This window comes from Rattus norvegicus, chromosome 3 (assembly GCF_036323735.1).
Source record: "Rattus norvegicus strain BN/NHsdMcwi chromosome 3, GRCr8, whole genome shotgun sequence".
Classification (NCBI taxonomy): Eukaryota; Metazoa; Chordata; class Mammalia; order Rodentia; family Muridae; genus Rattus; species Rattus norvegicus.
Window position 1 is genome coordinate 135,786,397 of NC_086021.1, and position 19,594 is coordinate 135,805,990.

Genomic DNA, 19,594 nt, shown 5'->3' on the forward strand with positions numbered 1-19,594 from the left:
TGAAGGGTAAAGGTTCTATGGTAAGCAAGACTTTACAAATTTGTATGTCATATTGTATCAGGTGATTGAACCAAAATCCATAGTGATTTGAAAGGGCCTGAGGTAAGGCACCCGATGAAGACAGCTTTAAAAGAACAAGTTTGTAAGTATTTACTTAGGGGTGTAGATACGTCTTCCCGGGTTGATTGAAAGCTGTTTGTAGGAGGAAGGGTGTAGGTGTAAGTATTAAATTATAAACCAAATGCATGTGAGACTTTTCCCACTTTATTTAAAAATATTATGTGACCATATGAGAGTACACTGTATTTTACTTTGCATATAAAAGCGTAGATTACAAAGTCAAGGCATAGTGAACCTTGAGATGAGACAATATCTGGATACATTTCCTCCTTTCTGGCATATTAGAAAGAGAACGAACATCTAGAAGCCATCAGGTTAAAGAAAGCACAAAAATGAAGCTTGTAGGGAAAAGGGTGGCTTAGCCGTTAAGAGCACTTGTGGTTCTTTCAGGGGATCTGGGTGTGATTTCCAGTGCCCATCAGGTGACTTAGGACCACCTGTAACTTACAGTTCTAAGGGATCTGACACCCTCTTCTGCTCTCTATGAGCACCCTCACACAATGTGGCAGACAGACACACAGACACACAGAAACACACATAAAATAAATCTTAAAAAAATAAGTTTATGTAATAAGAGGAAAGTAACAGTTAAATTATATTAAAGATAAAAAGGCCAGGCCAGGTGGCAAAGCAGAAGCAGACAGATTTATTTGAATTTGAGGCCAGCCTGGTCTATGTGAGTGAGTTCTAGGCTAGCCAGGGCTACATATGAGACCCAGCTTCAAATAGAAAAATAGATACACAAAAGACAAAAGGGGTAGAGAGACGACTCGGTGGTTAAGATTGCTTACAGGGCAAACATAGGGATCTGGGTTTAAGTCCCCATGTGAAAAGTCACTAGGGGTTGGACAGACAAATCACTTGGGCCTTCTGGCCACCAGCCTCACTCCAGGTTCAGTGAGAAACTCCATGCTGAGAGAATAATGTAGAGAGGGATAGCTCAGGAAGCCCTTTTCCCCATGCCCCACACTCCCACACCCCCACCAGCATCTGCATATACTTGTATGGGCACATATACCACACACATACATACACACCACACACAAACACACACACTACATACCATGCACACACACATGCACACCATAAACACACACACATACTACATACCATTCACACACACACACACCCCTCAGGGGAGAAAAGAGTGCCTAGAAGTATAAAAGTCTCTATGTTGTTAAGGCCTGGTATTTAGAAGTTGTCACAGACTCCTGATTTGTTTTTCAGGCAGCAGAAGTTACAGGGCCAGTGGTAAATAATAAGAATCACTGGAGACCATCCCTGGCAGAACCTTTGTTAGACCCTAGACAGAACCAAACAGGAAATCCTTGTACCTCCTAGAGCTCCTCTGAGCTCATTCATAGCCTCAATCCCCAGTGAAGAGCTTGATATAAATGACTTTTCCCGAACTGAGAGTCCCTGAAGAGCTGGACACAGAAGGGACTAAGCCTGGGCCTTTGGTATCTCTACCTAGATGTGATTCTGTTAACCAAAGAGCCAGCACTCATCCTGTTTACAGGGACAAGCCAAGAGGGCAACCTCTGCAGAGTCTAAATGGTATTCCTGAAACAAGGCAGAATTTGAAAGACAATTCAGAGTGTCACAGGAAGGTAACCCAAGAGCCTAAAGAAAAGAGCACACAGCCAGTAAGCGCCCTGTGAGCCTGGTATAGCTGGCGGTGTAGAACTAAGCCTGCATTGTGTAGCAGAGGCTGGCTTGCCAGTAGCTTTCTGCAGTTCAGTGGACTTTGGCTTGAATTGGTAGGACTGGATGAGAGGCTGATGTTAAAGCTAGGACTTGTGATGAACATCTTTTCTCTCCAGTTCTACTCTCTTCTCTATCCTGCAACCTCCCTGGGAAGTTGACCCACTTAGCATGCATGGATACAAGCTATCTCAGTTTCTTCCCTGTTGCTGTATCAAAACACCCCCAAATGGATACTTTATGAAGAATAGAAATATATTTGGCTCACAGCTGTGCTGGAGGCTGGAAAGTTCCAAGAGCCTAGTGCTCACATCTGCTCCGTCTGGTGAGGGGCTGGCTTCGTGCTGCGTCCTAACATGGCAGAGAGCATCACAGGACAAGGATTCTAGTCCTGTTCTCTCTTCCTATAAAAGCTGTCCTATTGGTCTCATCCTTTCAGGAGTACCACTAACTTGAGGATTATGTCTCCAGCAGGGGGACTTGAGGGAAACATGTTCAAATCACGGCAGATCCTTGCCCTCTCAACTCGGTTGGGTACTCTAGGGAATAGTACAGTTAGAATTTCCTAGTCTCCTAATTACCTCCCAGGGGAGTCACCTGGGCTGAAGTCCACGACTCTCCTTATACTCCCTGTTTGCACTGTTCTTTCAGACTGTGACGGCTACCACTGTGTTCATCTTCCCTTCTGACTCCCAACCAGAGTTTCCAGCTGTAAGGAACTCCACTACCCCTTGTGCTTTTCCTACATGTGCCCACACATATACTGTGTATATGCACATGTATGTGCACCCATATAGGAAGAAACACTCATCCATGTCCCTATGGGAGGACAGAGGTTGACAATGGGCATCTTCTTTAATTGCTCTTCTTGCCTTTGGAGACAGTGTCTTTCCCTTAGTGCTTAGAGCTTAGTGGTAGGCTAGACTGGCTGGCCAATGAACCCTATCTCCACTCCACAGCTCTGGGATTATCTATCAAAGGGGGTGATGGGGATCCAAACTGAGCTCGTACACATGAAAGGCAAGCACCCTGTCACTGAGCTGTCTTCCCACCAAAGACTGTCTTCACAAAAGCCATTGTCTTAGAGATATGAAGGTGAGGTGTGTTTGTGGACGGAGTGGTGGGGCTGGGCTTTGTGCCACAGTACCACACAGGGGACTTGAGTGGGTGTGGAGACGATATGAGAAGGTCAGAGGTCTAATTGCTGAAGCTCGGGGGGAATCTCGAAGGCTCTTGCACAGCACCCCCCCCACACACACACACACAATTTCAAATTGTGGGACAGTAAATGGTGAAGGAATGAAGAGTTAAACGAAAAGCCATTCCGCCCCTGGAAAACGAGTTTATTTTTGATTGGTGATGACTGACTGTGATGTCAACCAGGGTGCTTGCTTTCAGAAATGTAACAGAAAAAAATATACCGAGGCAAGATATAAATGAGGAGTGCTATTTTTGTGAAAGTTTAATCAAGTGCTGATCAATGGGAAAATATCAAGATAGCATGGCAGAGTGTTTTTCATGAATGAGCAGGGAAGCAAACAGAACTTCATGCGTCTTTCAAATCTATTCAATGTCACCCGGGTGGAAGGACGTGGGGGGAGTTACATGTGAACCAAGGTTGATTGTGTGTTAAGATTGCTTGAATGGAATTGATACCAGGGACCCCATTTGACTGTCTATTCTACTTTTAGATTTGCTTTCAAGGTTTATTGGAAAGTTAAAACAGTAAAACATATACTTTGCATCCAAACCACGACCATTTTAATTAAGGACTTTCTGGGTTTTTGGAAATATGATGGGATGTCACCTCTGAGCCTTACAGTCTCCATTTTTCTAATGTTTGCTTGTTTCCTGTCTCTCGATCCTCAGTTTTGTCTGTTGTATGGAACGAAGCTGCTGTTCCAGGAGCGGGGCTGGTACTTAGAACATAAGTACCTGACTCCTGCGGCCAGCATGCGGATCAGGGCTCAGGTAAGAGCTCGGGTGCAGAGGAGGGTCTCTGTGCAGCAGCCTTTGGCTCTCTGCTTTCTTAGAAAAATGCCCCTGCTACTCTGTTGTAGGCCTTTGACTTTAGGTCTTTGGGACTTTGTATGCATAGTGTCAGACTGTTATGATTCCATTAAGTGACAAAGACTAACCGGCTGTGCCTGAACTTGCTGACATTGAAAGCAGAGATGGGAACATGTGTTTCCTTGTCTCGCTGCAGATCAGCATTAATATTTTTTCTACTCCTTCCAAAGCATCTTAATTCATCCTTCACATTCAGGAGAAAGTTCTATGGTATTTTTATGTCAGTATTGACAATGGAAGTGAAAAGCTACTTAGCGCCTGAAGGTAAGGTTGGGCCATTAACCCATCCTGCTCTAGGAGAGACTGCGGACAGCAGTGGCAGCGCACAAAGAGACCAAAGACAGCCTGAACAGTCTCCAGAGGGGCTGTCATGCGAGAGTCCCAGTACGGATTTGTAAAAACACAAACTGTGTGGTTAATATGCCCAGTGACACTCAATAAGAGACATTCCTTCGCCAGCTGTTGTCAAGTATAAGTAGCTTCCTCCTTAGGAGTGGGGCTGCTTCCCCCTCTCAGTGCTGGGATCCTGCTGGCTTGAAGCTGTGTGGTCTTGTGCTTGATACCATGGTCTCTAACATCCATCCCCTCTGAGTCTTACGATCTCCCTACCTCTTCTTCCATAGATCCCTGAGCCTCAGGGGAATTTGATAAAGCTATCCCATACAGTACTGAGTGTACCAAAGTCTTTCCTTTGCTATGCATTGTCTGGTTCTAGGTGTCTTGTGTTAATCCCCATCTACTGCAAGAAGAAGCTTCTATGATCCTAAGGAAGGAGAAAGAGTATAGTGTCATGGGAAACAGAATAGGAGGAATTCCTAAATTCAGGGAATTTTGGAAGGGACAAATGATACTATGTGCCATTTGAGAAACCATATGGAAACCTGCTATTGGGGGCTTCCTAAAACATATACATATAGAAAATGAATCCAACTGGAGTCACCATGTATTACAGAGGACAATGCCCCCGCTAGACTTCTTATTGCCACCAAGTAAAACCTTGTGCCAGGAATGGGCTGTATCTTGTTGAGTTGTTGACCAAAGAGGTCCCATGGAACTCCACACAACACAGGTGTTGCCTGGCTCTGGACTGTGCTTCACAGCTGGATGGCAGGGCCCTGTTGCTGAAGACAACACGTCATTCATTTTTATCTTATATGTATACATGTTTGCCTGAATACGTCTTGCACGTATAGTGCAATGCCCTCAGTGGCCAGAAAATGGCACTGGATTCCTTGGTACTGGAGTTTCAGACAGTTCTGACCACCTTTGTGAGTACTGGGAATTGAACACACGACCTCTGGAAGAAGAGCTAGTAGCGTAACAGTCGAACCAGCCCTTCTGGCACATAAACTTTGAGGGCACAAGTGGCCCTAAGAGAAGCAATGAATAGGTGGCAGATGTCTTTGATGTGGCCATTTCTCAAGGACAGCACTTCCTTAGAACGTAATTTAGGAAGTATTACACACAGAAGAGAGGTTAGGAGTATGAAGAGACAGAGATCCAAGACACTACTTGATTACGTCTTCTAGAAATGACAGGAGAGCTGCACCCATGAAATCTCAACGTGGTCGGCTGAGCAAGACATACATAAAGACCACAGTTGGCATGCCAGCCTGGATGGGGGGAGTCTCATAAGGCCCCACCCCTAGATGACGAACTGTAGGCAATCAAAAGCTGCTGTGAAGGGGCAAATCAGGTTCCTTCAGGGACAAGCTCATGGTCAGCTATCTTTAGATGATCAAGCTGTCCCCCCTGAACATATGTACATAGAAGCAACACTAAGTTGACTCGATAGGTGTTTTGCATATACATGAGTGCATGCATGTATGCATGTAACACTATTAAAGAAGAGGTCATGAGTTTGATATGATGTGGGAGGAGTTGGAATGGGGAGAGAAGGGGTGGATTGACTTAGATACAGGACTTATGAAGCTCTCTAGAATTACTTTAATTGAAACTGTTATATAAGGGAATATTTGAATCTGTGGCATCAGTAATGTTGAATTAGAAAAACATGCGGCAGAGGCAGGCCGAGTAGGACACCTAAGTGCTTTGTATTCTTGGAGTGAAACCTGATTTCCATACTTGTCAACTGTGGGACCCTCACAACATCCCGGCAGATGAACAGGAAGGAGCCAGCCTCAGAACTACCTTTCTCTGGAAGGGTCCATGGGGTTGCTCAAAGGCCTCCTTGTTGGATTTCTAGACTGCCAACTTGGAGCATGCAAGTGTCTCAAAAGGAAGAAAATGAGGAAATTGCATACCTCCACCACTTCCCCCTCCACCACCTCCCCCTCCACCACCTCCCCCTCCGCTACCTCCCCCCCACCTCCCCCTCCACCACCTCTCCCTCATCATCTCCCCCTCATCATCTCCCCCCTCCACCACCTCCCCTACCACCACTTCCCTCTCCACCACCTCCCCCTCTACTACCTTCCCCCTCTATCACCTCCCCCTCCACCACCTCTCCCTCATCATCTCCCCCTCATCATCTCCCCCCTCCACCACCTCCCCCACCACCACTTCCCTCTCCACCACCTCCCCCTCTACTACCTTCCCCCTCTATCACCTCCCCCTCTACCACCTCACCCTCCACCAACTTCTCCTCCATCACCTCTCCCTCCATCACCTCTCCCTCCACCACTTCCCCCTCCCTCATCATCTCCCCCTCCACCACCTTCCCCTCCATCATCTCCCCCTCCATCATCTTCCCTCCATCATCTCCCCCTCCATCATCTTCCCTCCATCACCTCCCCCTCCATCATCTTCCCTCCATCACCTCCCTCTCCATCATCTCCCCCTCCACCACCTTCCCCTCCACCACCTCTCCCTCATCATCTCCCCCTCATCATCTCCCCCCTCCACCACCTCCCCCACCACCACTTCCCTCTCCACCACCTCCCCCTCTACTACCTTCCCCCTCTATCACCTCCCCCTCTACCACCTCACCCTCCACCAACTTCTCCTCCATCACCTCTCCCTCCATCACCTCTCCCTCCACCACTTCCCCCTCCCTCATCATCTCCCCCTCCACCACCTTCCCCTCCATCATCTCCCCCTCCATCATCTTCCCTCCATCATCTCCCCCTCCATCATCTTCCCTCCATCACCACCCCCTCCATCATCTTCCCTCCATCACCTCCCTCTCCATCATCTCCCCCTCCACCACCTTCCCCTCCATCACCTCTCCCTCCACCACTTCCCCCTCATCACTTCCCCCTCTATCATCTCCCCCTCCATCATCTCCCACCTCTATCATCTCCCCCCTCCATCACCTCCCCCCTCCATCACCTCTCCCTCCACCACCTTCCCCTCCATCACCTTTCTCTCCATCACCTCTCCCTCCATCACCTCTCCCTCTACCACTTCCCCCTCATCACTTCCCCCTCTATCATCTCCCTCCTCTATCATCTCCCCCTCATCACTTCCCCCTCTATCATCTCCCCCCTCTATCACCTCCCCCCTCCATCACCTCCCCCTCCACCACCTTCCCCTCCATCACTTTTCCTCCATCACCTCTCCCTCCACCACTTCCCCCTCATCACTTCCCCCTCTATCATCTCCCCCTCCATCATCTCTCCCCTCCATCACCTCCCTCTCCATCATCTCCCCTCCACCATACCTCATTTCAGGAACCTCTAGTCATCCAGGAAATCATTAGATTTTCTTCAAAATAGGTTCGGGGTCCTTGGTCATGGGAAGATGCCCAGCAGGAGGGTTCTGACAAATCTGTATGAGACAGACAGGGGTTCTCTGTGTCCTTGAAAGTGGCCTAGGTGTTTCCTCCAGTATTTCAAGTTCCCTGACTCCTCGGGTGTCGTTCTCCTTGAGGCTAACTCATCCCCCTCCTCCAGTTTTATTCTAGCTGTTAGACTTTTTATCTGAACAGGTCCCCACTTTCTTTGTCATGTTCCCTGGGGGCACTTTTTAGTTTCTACTCCCAAAATACATTTAACTTTGTCCTTTATTTCCCTGTAGATTAAAACACCATTGTTGTATAACCTCCAGGTAACAGTTTCAGGGTCTTGCGTCTTTAAGCTTTTATCTCCGTTCCCTCCTATGTCAGCTGTGTTACCTTGTGTGTGTCGCTTGATGCTTTTGAGTAATGGTCTCCATGATTCCGTAAAGTCCATTGGAATTACTTCACCTTACAAGATGCTCCAAAGAGACATTCAGGATGAGGCCAGCCTTAAACCGAATGCCTTGCTTGAGGTTTCTTCAAAGGATCCGTACAATTCAGGGAGGAATTACTTCACCTGCCTCTTCCCTAGCATCCAGCTTGTTGTGGCGAGGTCTCCAGTTAAGGTTTTTACTTAGTGCTGTCTCTGGTGTTTCACTGTCATCCCCTCCAGCCCTCTCTTCAGTCACGTCTCTCTGAGACAAAGAGAAAGCTCAGGTCTGCTGGAAATGGTACACGGCTTCAGGGCAATGCAACTTTCTTATTTCTCCAAGTTTTCTTAAAATTACTTTTATTGTTTTATCAAATCACTGATGATGCTCTGAAGATGTTTCCCAAATATTTTGATAATATTCAGCATAAAAGTTGGTGTGGGAAAACAACATCAGCAAGAACCACAACTACAGCAACAGCAGCAGCAGCAGCAGCAGCAGCAGCAGCAATAACAAAAGCTATTTTCAGGAACAGACAGGCTCTCTGGCACCATTCCACACAATCCTCCAACCCTGTGAATGTTTTTTTTTGTTTTGTTTTGTTTTTGTTTTTCCTCCCTCTCTGATGAGGAAACAGGCTCAGAGTGAAACGGGAACCAGCCAAAGTTAGAGAGACCTGCATCTTCCTACCTCCAAGCCTCTTGTCTTAATGTGCCTGCTAGGAAATGGGACCCAGGGCATCAGCAAACAAATGGCAGCCATTCTTGGCTCCTAATCACTTGTTGAGAAAAGGAGCAGTAAGTCTTGGGAAATGGCTAGGACTGGGACAAAAGGTAAAAATAACGGGCTGGAGAGATGGCTCAGCCATGAACAGTGTGTACCTGTGTGAGGAGGCTCGCCATGCTCTGTAACTCTAGCTCCAGAGGAATCTGACGCCCTCTTCTGGCCACTGAGTGCACTGCTTTCAATGTGCACATAACTCAACACAGAGACACTCACATACACTTGAAAATAAAATAAATCTTTTTTAAAAACACAGAGTACGCAGAGGAGAAACCTTACAGATTTCACCATATGGAAGTGTGTAATATTACTCTTACTAATAGCAAAACCAACACCAAAAGAAGCATTCCAGTTGATGTGTGCTGAGTGAACCACAACCAAGAAGGTCAAAAGAGGACCCTCTTCAGTATGGTAGAGATAATGCTAAGCAAAATGTTGATTTAGGTTCTGTTTCCCCGCTGAACTTGAAACATGGATGTCAATGATTAACGGATGATAAACCATTTGCCAGGAATCAAGGGAGGCTTGGGAAGCCCAGGCCCCAGTAAAAGGGCTAACCTTCTACCTCTCAGAGGCCATAGGAAATTAAAAATGAGAATCCCCGTGGTCAAACACCAAAAACTCATTCATAAAATGAGAAGGGGGGCTGGGGATTTAGCTCAGTGGTAGAGCGCTTGCCTAGCAAGCGCAAGGCCCTGGGTTCGATCCCCAGCTCCGAAAAAAAAGAATAGAAAAAAAAAAAATAAAATGAGAAGGGAAATACCAGCCACAACTCTGTCCAGGGAATTTTGACAGTCCTACCCCCACATTCAAGCGCATTGCACCACTCCGCCCAAATGCTGGAACACATCTTACTGGAGCTAAGCCCACCTGAGCTCTTCTCCCATGACAATCAGAATGTTTCTTTGATGCACTCACAGATGTGCCAGGCAGAGCCCATGTTTTGCTTTGCTTCACTCATAAGACAAAGCAGAGAGCAGACCAGCAGCCCAAGAGTCGATCTATCTCCCCACCAGGGTGGATGAGAACTTCTGGGAGTCTGCTGATGGGGTGTGACCTGGGCTCTTGGCTGTGCCTGCTCCTACTGGGGTGACCGTTCCAGCTAGGGTTTAAGTTTCAGCTCAGTCAATCAGAGAGTCGAATTGCTGAAAAGAAAAAGCATTCAAGACCCGCGGATCCCGGCCCGCAGCAGCTCTCTGCTCCCAGACCCGGTGAGAGAGAGACCCAACCGCCTGGTCAGGTGGGCACTCCTGAGGCTGCAGAGCGGAAGAGACCACCAACACTGCTCACCCCTGCCCACATCCCTGGCCCAAGAGGAAACTGTATAAGGCCTCTGGGCTCCCGTGGGGGAGGGCCCAGGAGCGGCAGGACCCCTGTGCCTGAGACACCACCGGAACCGGAAAGAAACAGACCGGATAAACAGTTCTCTGCACCCAAATCCCGTGGGAGGGAGAGCTAAACCTTCAGAGAGGCAGACAAGCCTGGGAAACCAGAAGAGACTGCTCCCTGCACACACATCTCGGACGCCAGAGGAAAAAGCCAAAGACCATCTGGAACCCTGGTGCACTGAAGCTCCCGGAAGGGGCGGCACAGGTCTTCCTGGTTGCTGCCGCTGCAGAGAGCCCCTGGGCAGCACCCCACGAGCGAACTTGAGCCTCGGGACCACAGGTAAGACCAAATTTTCTGCTGCAAGAAAGCTGCCTGGTGAACTCAAGACACAGGCCCACAGGAACAGCTGAAGACCTGTAGAGAGGAAAAACTACACGCCCGAAAGCAGAACACTCTGTCCCCATAACTGACTGAAAGAGAGGAAAACAGGTCTACAGCACTCCTGACACACAGGCTTATAGGACAGTCTAGCCACTGTCAGAAATAGCAGAACAAAGTAACACTAGAGATAATCTGATGGCGAGAGGCAAGCGCAGGAACCCAAGCAACAGAAACCAAGACTACATGCCATCATCGGAGCCCAATTCTCCCACCAAAACAAACATGGAATATCCAAACACACCAGAAAAGCAAGATCTAGTTTCAAAATCATATTTGATCATGATGCTGGAGGAATTCAAGAAAGACATGAACACACTTAGGGAAACACAGGAAAACATTAATAAACAAGTAGAAGCCTACAGAGAGGAATCGCAAAAATCCCTGAAAGAATTCCAGGAAAACACAATCAAACAGTTGAAGGAATTAAAAATGGAAATAGAAGCAACCAAGAAAAAACACATGGAAACAAGATATAGAAAACCAAAAGAAAAGACAAGGAGCTGTAGATACAAGCTTCACCAACAGAATACAAGAGATGGAAGAGAGAATCTCAGGAGCAGAAGATTCCATAGAAATCATTGACTCAACTGTCAAAGATAATGTAAAGCGGAAAAAGCTACTGGTCCAAAACATACAGGAAATCCAGGACTCAATGAGAAGATCAAACCTAAGGATAATAGGTATAGAAGAGAGTGAAGACTCCCAGCTCAAAGGAACAGTAAATATCTTCAACAAAATCATAGAAGAAAACTTCCCTAACCTAAAAAAAGAGATACCCATAGACATACAAGAAGCCTACAGAACTCCAAATAGATTGGACCAGAAAAGAAACACCTCCCGTCACATAATTGTCAAAACACCAAACGCACAAAATAAAGAAAAAATATTAAAAGCAGTAAGGGAAAAAGGTCAAGTAACATATAAAGGGAGACCTATCAGAATCACACCAGACTTCTCGCCAGAAACTATGAAGGCCAGAAGATCCTGGACTGATGTCATACAGACCCTAAGAGAACACAAATGCCAGCCCAGGTTACTGTTTCCAGCAAAACTCTCAATTAACATTGATGGAGAAACCAAGATATTCCATGACAAAACCAAATTTACACAATATCTTTCTACAAATCCAGCACTACAAAGGATAATAAATGGTAAAGCCCAACATAAGGAGGCAAGCTATACCCTAGAAGAAGCAAGAAACTAATCGTCTTGGCAACAAAACAAAGAGAATGAAAGCACACAAACATAACCTCACATCCAAATATGAATATAAAGGGAAACAATAATCACTATTCCTTAATATCTCTCAATATCAATGGCCTCAACTCCCCAATAAAAAGACATAGATTAACAAACTGGATACGCAACGAAGACCCTGCATTCTGCTGCCTACAGGAAACACACCTCAGAGACAAAGACAGACACTACCTCAGAGTGAAAGGCTGGAAAACAACTTTCCAAGCAAATGGTCAGAAGAAGCAAGCTGGAGTAGCCATTCTAATATCAAATAAAATCAATTTCCAACTAAAAGTCATCAAAAAAGATAAGGAAGGACACTTCATATTCATCAAAGGAAAAATCCACCAAGATGAACTCTCAATCCTAAATATCTATGCCCCAAATACAAGGGGACCTACATACGTAAAAGAAACCTTACTAAAGCTCAAAACACACATTGCACCTCACACAATAATAGTGGGAGATTTCAACACCCCACTCTCATCAATGGACAGATCATGGAAACAGAAATTAAACAGTGATGTCGACAGACTAAGAGAAGTCATGAGCCAAATGGACTTAACGGATATTTATAGAACATTCTATCCTAAAGCAAAAGGATATACCTTCTTCTCAGCTCCTCATGGTACTTTCTCCAAAATTGACCATATAATTGGTCAAAAAACGGGCCTCAACAGGTACAGAAAGATAGAAATAATCCCATGCGTGCTATCGGACCACCACGGCCTAAAACTGGTCTTCAATAACAATAAGGGAAGAATGCCCACATATACGTGGAAATTGAACAATGCTCTACTCAATGATAACCTGGTCAAGGAAGAAATAAAGAAAGAAATTAAAAACTTTTTAGAATTTAATGAAAATGAAGGTACAACATACCCAAACTTATGGGACACAATGAAAGCTGTGCTAAGAGGAAAACTCATAGCGCTGAGTGCCTGCAGAAAGAAACAGGAAAGAGCATATGTCAGCAGCTTGACAGCACACCTAAAAGCTCTAGAACAAAAAGAAGCAAATACACCCAGGAGGAGTAGAAGGCAGGAAATAATCAAACTCAGAGCTGAAATCAACCAAGTAGAAACAAGGACCATAGAAAGAATCAACAGAACCAAAAGTTGGTTCTTTGAGAAATCAACAAGAAATCTTTGAGAAAATCAACAAGATAGATAAACCCTTAGCCAGACTAATGAGAGGACACAGAGAGTGTGTCCAAATTAACAAAATCAGAAATGAAAAGGGAGACATAACTACAGATTCGGAGGAAATTCAAAAAATCATCAGATCTTACTATAAAAACCTATATTCAACAAAACTTGAAAATCTTCAGGAAATGGACAATTTCCTAGACAGATACCAGGTATCGAAGTTAAATCAGGAACAGATAAACCAGTTAAACAACCCCATAACTCCTAAGGAAATAGAAGCAGTCATTAAAGGTCTCCCAACCAAAAAGAGCCCAGGTCCAGACGGGTTTAGTGCAGAATTCTATCAAACCTTCATAGAAGACCTCATACCAATATTATCCAAACTATTCCACAAAATTGAAACAGATGGAGCCCTACAGAATTCCTTCTACGAAGCCACAATTACTCTTATACCTAAACCACACAAAGACACAACAAAGAAAGAGAACTTCAGACCAATTTCCCTTATGAATATCGACGCAAAAATACTCAATAAAATTCTGGCAAACCGAATTCAAGAGCACATCAAAACAATCATCCACCATGATCAAGTAGGCTTCATCCCAGGCATGCAGGGATGGTTTAATATACAGAAAACCATCAACGTGATCCATTATATAAACAAACTGAAAGAACAGAACCACATGATCATTTCATTAGATGCTGAGAAAGCATTTGACAAAATTCAACACCCCTTCATGATAAAAGTCCTGGAAAGAATAGGAATTCAAGGCCCATACCTAAACATAGTAAAAGCCATATACAGCAAACCAGTTGCTAACATTAAACTAAATGGAGAGAAACTTGAAGCAATCCCACTAAAATCAGGGACTAGACAAGGCTGCCCACTCTCTCCCTACTTATTCAATATAGTTCTTGAAGTTCTAGCCAGAGCAATCAGACAACAAAAGGAGATCAAAGGGATACAGATCGGAAAAGAAGAGGTCAAAATATCACTATTTGCAGATGACATGATAGTATATTTAAGTGATCCCAAAAGTTCCACCAGAGAACTACTAAAGCTGATAAACAACTTCAGCAAAGTGGCTGGGTATAAAATTAACTCAAATAAATCAGTTGCCTTCCTCTATACAAAAGAGAAACAAGCCGAGAAAGAAATTAGGGAAACGACACCCTTCATAATAGACCCAAATAATATAAAGTACCTCGGTGTGACTTTAACCAAGCAAGTAAAAGATCTGTACAATAAGAACTTCAAGACACTGAGGAAAGAAATTGAAGAAGACCTCAGAAGATGGAAAGATCTCCCATGCTCATGGATTGGCAGGATTAATATAGTAAAAATGGCCATTTTACCAAAAGCAATCTACAGATTCAATGCAATCCCCATCAAAATACCAATCCAATTCTTCAAAGAGTTAGACAGAACAATTTGCAAATTCATCTGGAATAACAAAAAACCCAGGATAGCTAAAGATATCCTCAACAATAAAAGGACTTCAGGGGGAATCACTATCCCTGAACTCAAGCAGTATTACAGAGCAATAGTGATAAAAACTGCATGGTATTGGTACAGAGACAGACAGATAGACCAATGGAATAGAATTGAAGACCCAGAAATGAACCCACACACCTATGGTCACTTGATTTTTGACAAAGGAGCCAAAACCATCCAATGGAAAAAAGATAGCATTTTCAGCAAATGGTGCTGGTTCAACTGGAGGGCAACATGTAGAAGAATGCAGATCGATCCATGCTTATCACCCTGTACAAAGCTTAAGTCCAAGTGGATCAAGGACCTCCACATCAAACCAGACACACTCAAACTAATAGAAGAAAAACTAGGGAAACATCTGGAACACATGGGCACTGGAAAAAATTTCCTGAACAAAACACCAATGGCTTATGCTCTAAGATCAAGAATCGACAAATGGGATCTCATAAAACTGCAAAGCTTCTGTAAGGCAAAGGACACTGTGGTTAGGACAAAACGGCAACCAACAGATTGGGAAAAGATCTTTACCAATCCTACAACAGATAGAGGCCTTATATCCAAAATATACAAAGAACTCAAGAAGTTAGACCACAGGGAAACAAATAACCCTATTAAAAAATGGGGTTCAGAGCTAAACAAAGAATTCACAGCTGAGGAATGCCGAATGGCTGAGAAACACCTAAAGAAATGTTCAACATCTTTAGTCATAAGGGAAATGCAAATCAAAACAACCCTGAGATTTCACCTCACACCAGTGCGATTGGCTAAGATCAAAAACTCAGGTGACAGCAGATGCTGGCGAGGATGTGGAGAAAGAGGAACACTCCTCCATTGTTGGTGGGATTGCAGACTGGTAAAACCATTCTGGAAATCAGTCTGGAGGTTCCTCAGAAAATTGGACATTGAACTGCCTGAGGATCCAGCTATACCTCTCTTGGGCATATACCCAAAAGATGCCTCAACATATAAAAGAGACACGTGCTCCACTATGTTCATCGCAGCCTTATTTATAATAGCCAGAAAATGGAAAGAACCCAGATGCCCTTCAACAGAGGAATGGATACAGAAAGTGTGGTACATCTACACAATGGAATATTACTCAGCTATCAAAAACAACGAGTTTATGAAATTCGTAGGCAAATGGTTGGAACTGGAAAATATCATCCTGAGTGAGCTAACCCAATCACAGAAAGACATACATGGTATGCACTCATTGATAAGTGGCTATTAGCCCAAATGCTTGGATTACCCTAGATCCCTAGAACAAACGAAACTCAAGACGGATGATCAAAATGTGAATGCTTCACTCCTTCTTTAAATGAGGAAAAAGAATACCCTTGGCAGGGAAGGGAGAGGCAAAGATTAAAACAGAGACTTAAGGAACACCCATTCAGAGCCTGCCCCACATGTGGCCCATACATATACAGCCACCCAATTAGACAAGATGGATGAAGCAAAGAAGTGCAGACCGACAGGAGCCGGATGTAGATCGCTCCTGAGAGACACAGCCAGAATACAGCAAATACAGAGGCGAATGCCAGCAGCAAACCACTGAACTGAGAATAGGTCCCCTATTGAAGGAATCAGAGAAAGAACTGGAAGAGCTTGAAGGGGCTCGAGACCCCAAAATTACAACAATGCCAAGCAACCAGAGCTTCCAGGGACTAAGCCACTACCTAAAGACTATACATGGACTGACCCTGGACTCTGACCCCATAGGTAGCAATGAATATCCTAGTAAGAGCACCAGTGGAAGGGGAAGCCCTGGGTCCTGCTAAGACTGAACCCCCAGTGAACTAGTCTATGGGGGGAGGGCGGCAATGGGGGGAGGGTTGGGAGGGGAACACCCATAAGGAAGGGGAGGGGGGAGGGGGATGTTTGCCCGGAAACCGGGAAAGGGAATAACACTCGAAATGTATATAAGAAATACTCAAGTTAATAATAAAAAAAAAAACAAAAACAAAAAAGAAAAAAGAAAAAGCATTCAAGACTGATGACTGACGGGCCTGTCCTTCCCAGTACTGGCACAGAGGCTTCATTCTCAAATATGACTTAGAGTAAGAAAATGCAGAAGAAGCGTCCCTTAAGCAAGTATCTCTGGGCCGGTATTCGAATTCAGGAGATGGGTGATTCCCGTTTATTACATGTGTACCTTACAGGCTTTTGTTTATTTATATTTGGTGCTTATAGTCACTCAAGCTACTCATTCATTTTGAACTAAGTGCAGACTATAAAGGCAAATGCCGAAAGATTGGGAGAAGGAAAAACAACAGAAAAATTAGGGGGAGAGCTGTAAGTGGAGGGATGATGCTAGGTTCACCTGTCGCCTCAACCTTATCCTCCAGGAGAATGTATGCCCCACACTCAAAGCCATGAAGCTCGGAGATGGTTCATGGAGGTTTCACCTTCTGCAGAGACCTCCTTGGATGTTTTCTAGGCTCTGTTGGATGCTATTCTGAAGAACACTTAGCTTTCCCTTCCGTCTGCCTTTGCCTAAGGCAGCTCAACAGATGCTCAGATGGTCAGTGTAGCATGAGCTGAGCTTTCAAGCAGTGGGTGTTGAAAATATCCACAGGAGTGGGAAACTGAGGCCAGGCTCCTTGGCCCTAAGCCCTCAGCTACTGCGTACACTGTTCCCTTTGTCAGACGAGTGAGAAAAGATCTCTGCTTCCTACCAGTTTAAGCCCAACTGGTGTGGCTTCAGGCAAGCGCTGAGGTATAGAAACCCTGCTGTAACATCTCTGCCAAAGGGGAAAGGTGGTGAGAGCTAGTCTGCTACGGAAAGGGGACCCGGGTCCTGCTGGGGACCAAGGTCGAGGATTGGGCAGCTGGCATTGACTCACTGGACGTGTAACTAGAAAGACTTACAATCCTGTTGGAATTGAAAGGGTAACCAGAGTGGAGCTGATCCCATTGCCTCTTCTGTACAGCTGCTGGTGCCCCTCTGGAGGAAAATGGAGCAACCAGAGCATCTATCCCAGCTAACTATCTGTTCCTAGGGCCAAAGACTCTAAAACAGGGAGATGGGAAGATGATCAGTGCTGCAGATCACTGCTAAGGGCTGGGGGTGCCTCTTTCTCCTTTCCTCTCCTGACCCCTGTGTGCACTGATGCCATGAAGCACTAGCTTGAACTGACAAATTGGAGTCATTGAGCCGAGGTTAAGAAAACACACATGGGGTTTGGTTTCTTCGGTTTAACCAGTAGCAGAAGAACACGAGGTCATACCCAGCCACCCGTCCTGACTTTCACCTGGCAGCCACCTGGTCCAACGTCGGGCCCTCAGTAGAGCTTTGTGTACCTGGGGAATGAACTGGGACCCCTCTATTTCCTTCATTCAAGAGCAGCCGAGGAGCGGAGTTGTCATGCAGGTATCCAGCCTGAGTTCGTCCAGGGCCACCAGCCTGGGCCCCTCAGGGAGATGCCCACATGCCTGGCAAGTGGGACACTCTTCTCTCTGAGGGTGCACACCCTCAACCCAGGAGCCACAAATATCCGATGGTTGGAATTTGTGCCTGCGAGTGATTGTGCTGTACCAAGAGGACTTTTCAGGAGATGGATCCCACTGGACCACCCCAGCCACAGTTATGCACAGTGATCTTATTAGGATTCCTGTAAAATGTAACGGATTTCACTTGAAATAGAAACAAATAATAATCCTCTGTGTATCCATTTCGTCATAAGTTAACACTTACAAAAGCAAATCTCCTCGTGGTTGCCTTTCATTTCCTGAAGGTAATGCCTATTCCCTTCAATTATTATTTTTAACATTTATTCATTTATTTGTATGTACATGTATGTATATGTATCTGCATGGGCATAGGTACACCATGTTCATGCTATGCCGGAGGAGGCCAGGAGAGGGCGTTAGATCCTCCTGAACTGGAGTTATAGGCAGTTGTTAGCAGCCCGATGTGGGTGCTGAGAACCAAACCGTCTGCCATAGGAGTAAATGCTCTTCACCACTAAACTATCTCTCCAGTGCTAGCTACTGCCCCATCCCTGTGTCTTCCCATCCCCACTGCTCAGGATTTAGTAACTAGACAAGGATAGCATGTGGGGGTGACGACAAGTTTGACCTGTGGGAGCTGATGCATCTGTGGGAAGCTGAGGCTCTTGCACCCTCCTTGGCTGGGCAGCTCACATTGCAAGTCGTAGGCCCACATCACAGCCACGGGCACTCTGCTCAGCTAATGAGTTACTGCTGAGCCGGTGTAATAAGAATGTCAGGTGTGAGCGCACGATTATTTTTTAAAGTCTTTTGGGAGGCAGATGTTCTACTTCTTAACCTGTGTGATAAATAAGTGTGTTCATTCTGGCATAATTTAGCAAGCTGCTGAGCTTAGAGCTCCTTGTGCACATTATATGCCAACTAAAAGGCATAAAAATCAAAGGAGGCGGCTTTGGGGGCTCGTATAAAACTCCCTTGTTAGAATCTGACTTGAAACGTATGCTATGATCCCATTGGTTTTCTTTCTGGATTAAATGTTTTGTTTGGGGGGGCGGGTTACACGTTCATCTGTAGCTGTCCAGAACGACACACAGCAGTTCCACAATTCTTTGCCTAGTTCCCCCATTTGAAAATACCCTTCAAAGCGTTAGAGCATCTCATGCAGGGTTAGGATATGGTTACCTTGACACTGGGAGGGTGTAGTGTGCCTCCATCACCACAGGACCCCTCACGTGGTTCTTTTATGGTCATATGTCTTCCTTTATCCCCTCTCTCTAATCCCAGGTCACATGCACCCATCTGCTCTTCATTTGCATAATAATCTTTTCATCGAGGGGTCGCATAAAACATACGCGCTTCCGATCAGCTTTCTCCTTCTGCGTCATTTTCTGGAGATGCATCTCTGCTGTTTCATGTGTCAAGAGCCTGATTTATATTTACTGAGTAGCATTTCACACACGGTGTGAATAACCAGTCTAGCTTTTAACAGTTAAGACCACTTTTTAAAAAAAAAAACTAAAACCACTTGGGTTTTAAAACGTTGATGTACAGGATTTTATGTGGATATAAATTCTAATTTCTCCAGAGTAAATGCCCAAGAGCTCTTGCTAGACCATGCAGTGGATACATGCTGATAATTTTAAAGGCCTGGACACCCTTCCTTGCTAGAGCAGATACGACATCTTTACACGCCGGAAGTCATGTGACC

The 19,594-nt window shown here is 45.3% G+C and overlaps 1 protein-coding gene across 2 annotated transcripts in view; it reads left to right on the forward strand.

The window, feature by feature from the left end:
* Positions 1–19,594, forward strand: part of Acoxl (acyl-CoA oxidase-like) — a 305,952-nt gene that overhangs the window by 272,057 nt on the left and 14,301 nt on the right. For both annotated transcript variants that reach the window (NM_001106508.2, NM_001415677.1), the window contains one exon: positions 3,694–3,795. In NM_001106508.2, coding sequence (NP_001099978.1) covers positions 3,694–3,795 — 102 coding nt within the window. The remainder of the gene's footprint in view (positions 1–3,693; positions 3,796–19,594) is intronic.